General features: G+C 39.7%; 1 protein-coding gene across 1 annotated transcript in view; it reads right to left on the bottom strand.

Annotated features, from left to right (window-relative positions):
* The window catches only part of Enpp1 (ectonucleotide pyrophosphatase/phosphodiesterase 1), a 57,410-nt gene that overhangs the window by 35,095 nt on the left and 20,376 nt on the right, over positions 1-1,939 (bottom strand). The window contains exon 2 of the mRNA XM_004630314.2: positions 1,425-1,497. Within this exon, the coding sequence (XP_004630371.1) occupies positions 1,425-1,497 (73 nt within the window). The remainder of the gene's footprint in view (positions 1-1,424; positions 1,498-1,939) is intronic.

Genomic DNA, 1,939 nt, shown 5'->3' with positions numbered 1-1,939 from the left:
GTGACACTGGTAAATCAGGTGATTTTAAGGACAAAGAGCAACAGCAGTAATTTCTAGAGTCTGAAATACTAGTTTTGCTGTCTTAAGAGGAAGGAAACACCTGGGCAGTAACTATTGCTTAAAGCTTGCTATCACACACCTAGATGATTTATTCTATGTTGGGCTTAGATAAAACTGCAATCCTTTATTTTGATGTCAAATTACACTCAAAGCAAATTATTTCATATTATGAAAGATTGTACTTTTTTAAGATTGTACTTTTGTTAAAATTAAATATATTTATTCATAATAGGCTGCCAAATAAATAGAATTACATTTCCTTCATTTTCAACAATATGTGATAGCCTAATAATTACCAAAAATTTTTAAGTGACTGATGTTACAATTACAGAATAATCGAATAACGGTTGCACAATTTTAAAAAGTGAATTCCCAAGGAAAAGCATGCATGATTAGACAGGGAGATGCTAGCTCAGAGCCAAAAGAATGTACTGATTGAATCAGATTAATCTTGTCAAAGATGGGTAGATTTCTGTACTTGATATAAAGAAAAAAATAATTTAAAAAAAGCTCAACAAGCCGGGCGTACTGGCGCACACCTATAATTGCAGCACTCAGGAGACTGGGGCAAGAAGATTGCTGTGAGTTCAAGACCAGTCTGAGTTACAAAGCTCAAGGAAGGCCAGCCTGAACTGCACAGTGAGACCCTGTCAAAAAAAAAAAAAAAAAAAAAAAAAAAACTCAAAAATTTCATTACTAGTTTGAAGCCACCCACGTCTATAACTTTAAGAACCAAGAGTGGGTACTGATCAGTTTCTAGTAGGCCAGGGATGCTACCTGGTTACCTAGCAACCCCCAGAGCTGCTTTAGTAACTAACTCCAGGGAAAAGTATCTCTGCAGAGAGGGCTCCAGAGCACAGCTGGGGACCTACTGGCCCTGTCTGCTTGTGTCTTTGTTCTTAGGTGACTGATTCCTTTACTGTATGAGACTTTTTAGTTGTTTCATGGGCATAGCCCACTTTCTTGTTTTGGGGGGAAAAAATGGCAAGCAAATAAAATTTCGTATAACTAACATAATACAAGAGTTTCAAGAAGGGTCAACCAGCCTTCTCAAATCTTCAGTATCTGCCAGGTATGGTGGGTGGCACGTGACTGGAATCCCAGAACTGGGGAGTCTGAGGCAGGAGGATCATCATGAGTTCAAGGCTAGCCTGATCTATAGAGATACATACCCTGTCCCCTCCCACAAAAAATTATGGCATCTGTGAAATAAGCACCGGATCAGGATATAACATTTATCTCAATGACACTGAGAATTAAGAATAAAGAAGGAGAAATTGAGAGAGAAACAGAGAGACAGACAGACAGACAGACAGACAGACAGACAGACACCGAAAATACACACAGGAACAAGAACCAATTACCTTCTTTGGCACAGCTTGGTTTCAACCCAAATATACAACCGAGGATTGTCGTTAACACACATACTGACAAAACCTGTATGGAGAAAAAAAAAGGAAATCAGGCAGTGTCACTATTCCTTCTCTGTGTCAAAATGTCTTTATTTCTCTTAAATATTTCCTAACTCGCTCTTGCTACTCTGTTTCCAGATATGGCTGTGGTCACAGGGATGAGCTCAATTTTTCAATATGTCAAGCAACACACTTGTGATTTATATTCTGTTCTGGGTATTTTACTTTAATAAGAAGCTTCTTAAATGTCAGTAGATAACTGTAGACCAAAGTAAGTGTAATGAAGAACACCGCCCCCCATGACAGAAACCAACACCGCTTTTTCAGGCATGCAGAAGGCAAGGGTCCTGGTGTCCTAAAGGTTCCCACTGAGCTTTCAAGAGAAGCCCAGGGAGCCCAGGTGACAGAGTGTGACACGGTTGCTGCTACTGCCAGGACCCCTGACAGAATGATGCCTGCACCCACGA

This window comes from Octodon degus, unplaced genomic scaffold (genome assembly GCF_000260255.1).
Source record: "Octodon degus isolate 3935 unplaced genomic scaffold, OctDeg1.0 scaffold00034, whole genome shotgun sequence".
Classification (NCBI taxonomy): Eukaryota; Metazoa; Chordata; class Mammalia; order Rodentia; family Octodontidae; genus Octodon; species Octodon degus.
Note: the sequence above shows the minus strand (reverse complement) of the source record. Positions and strands in the feature narration are given on the sequence as shown.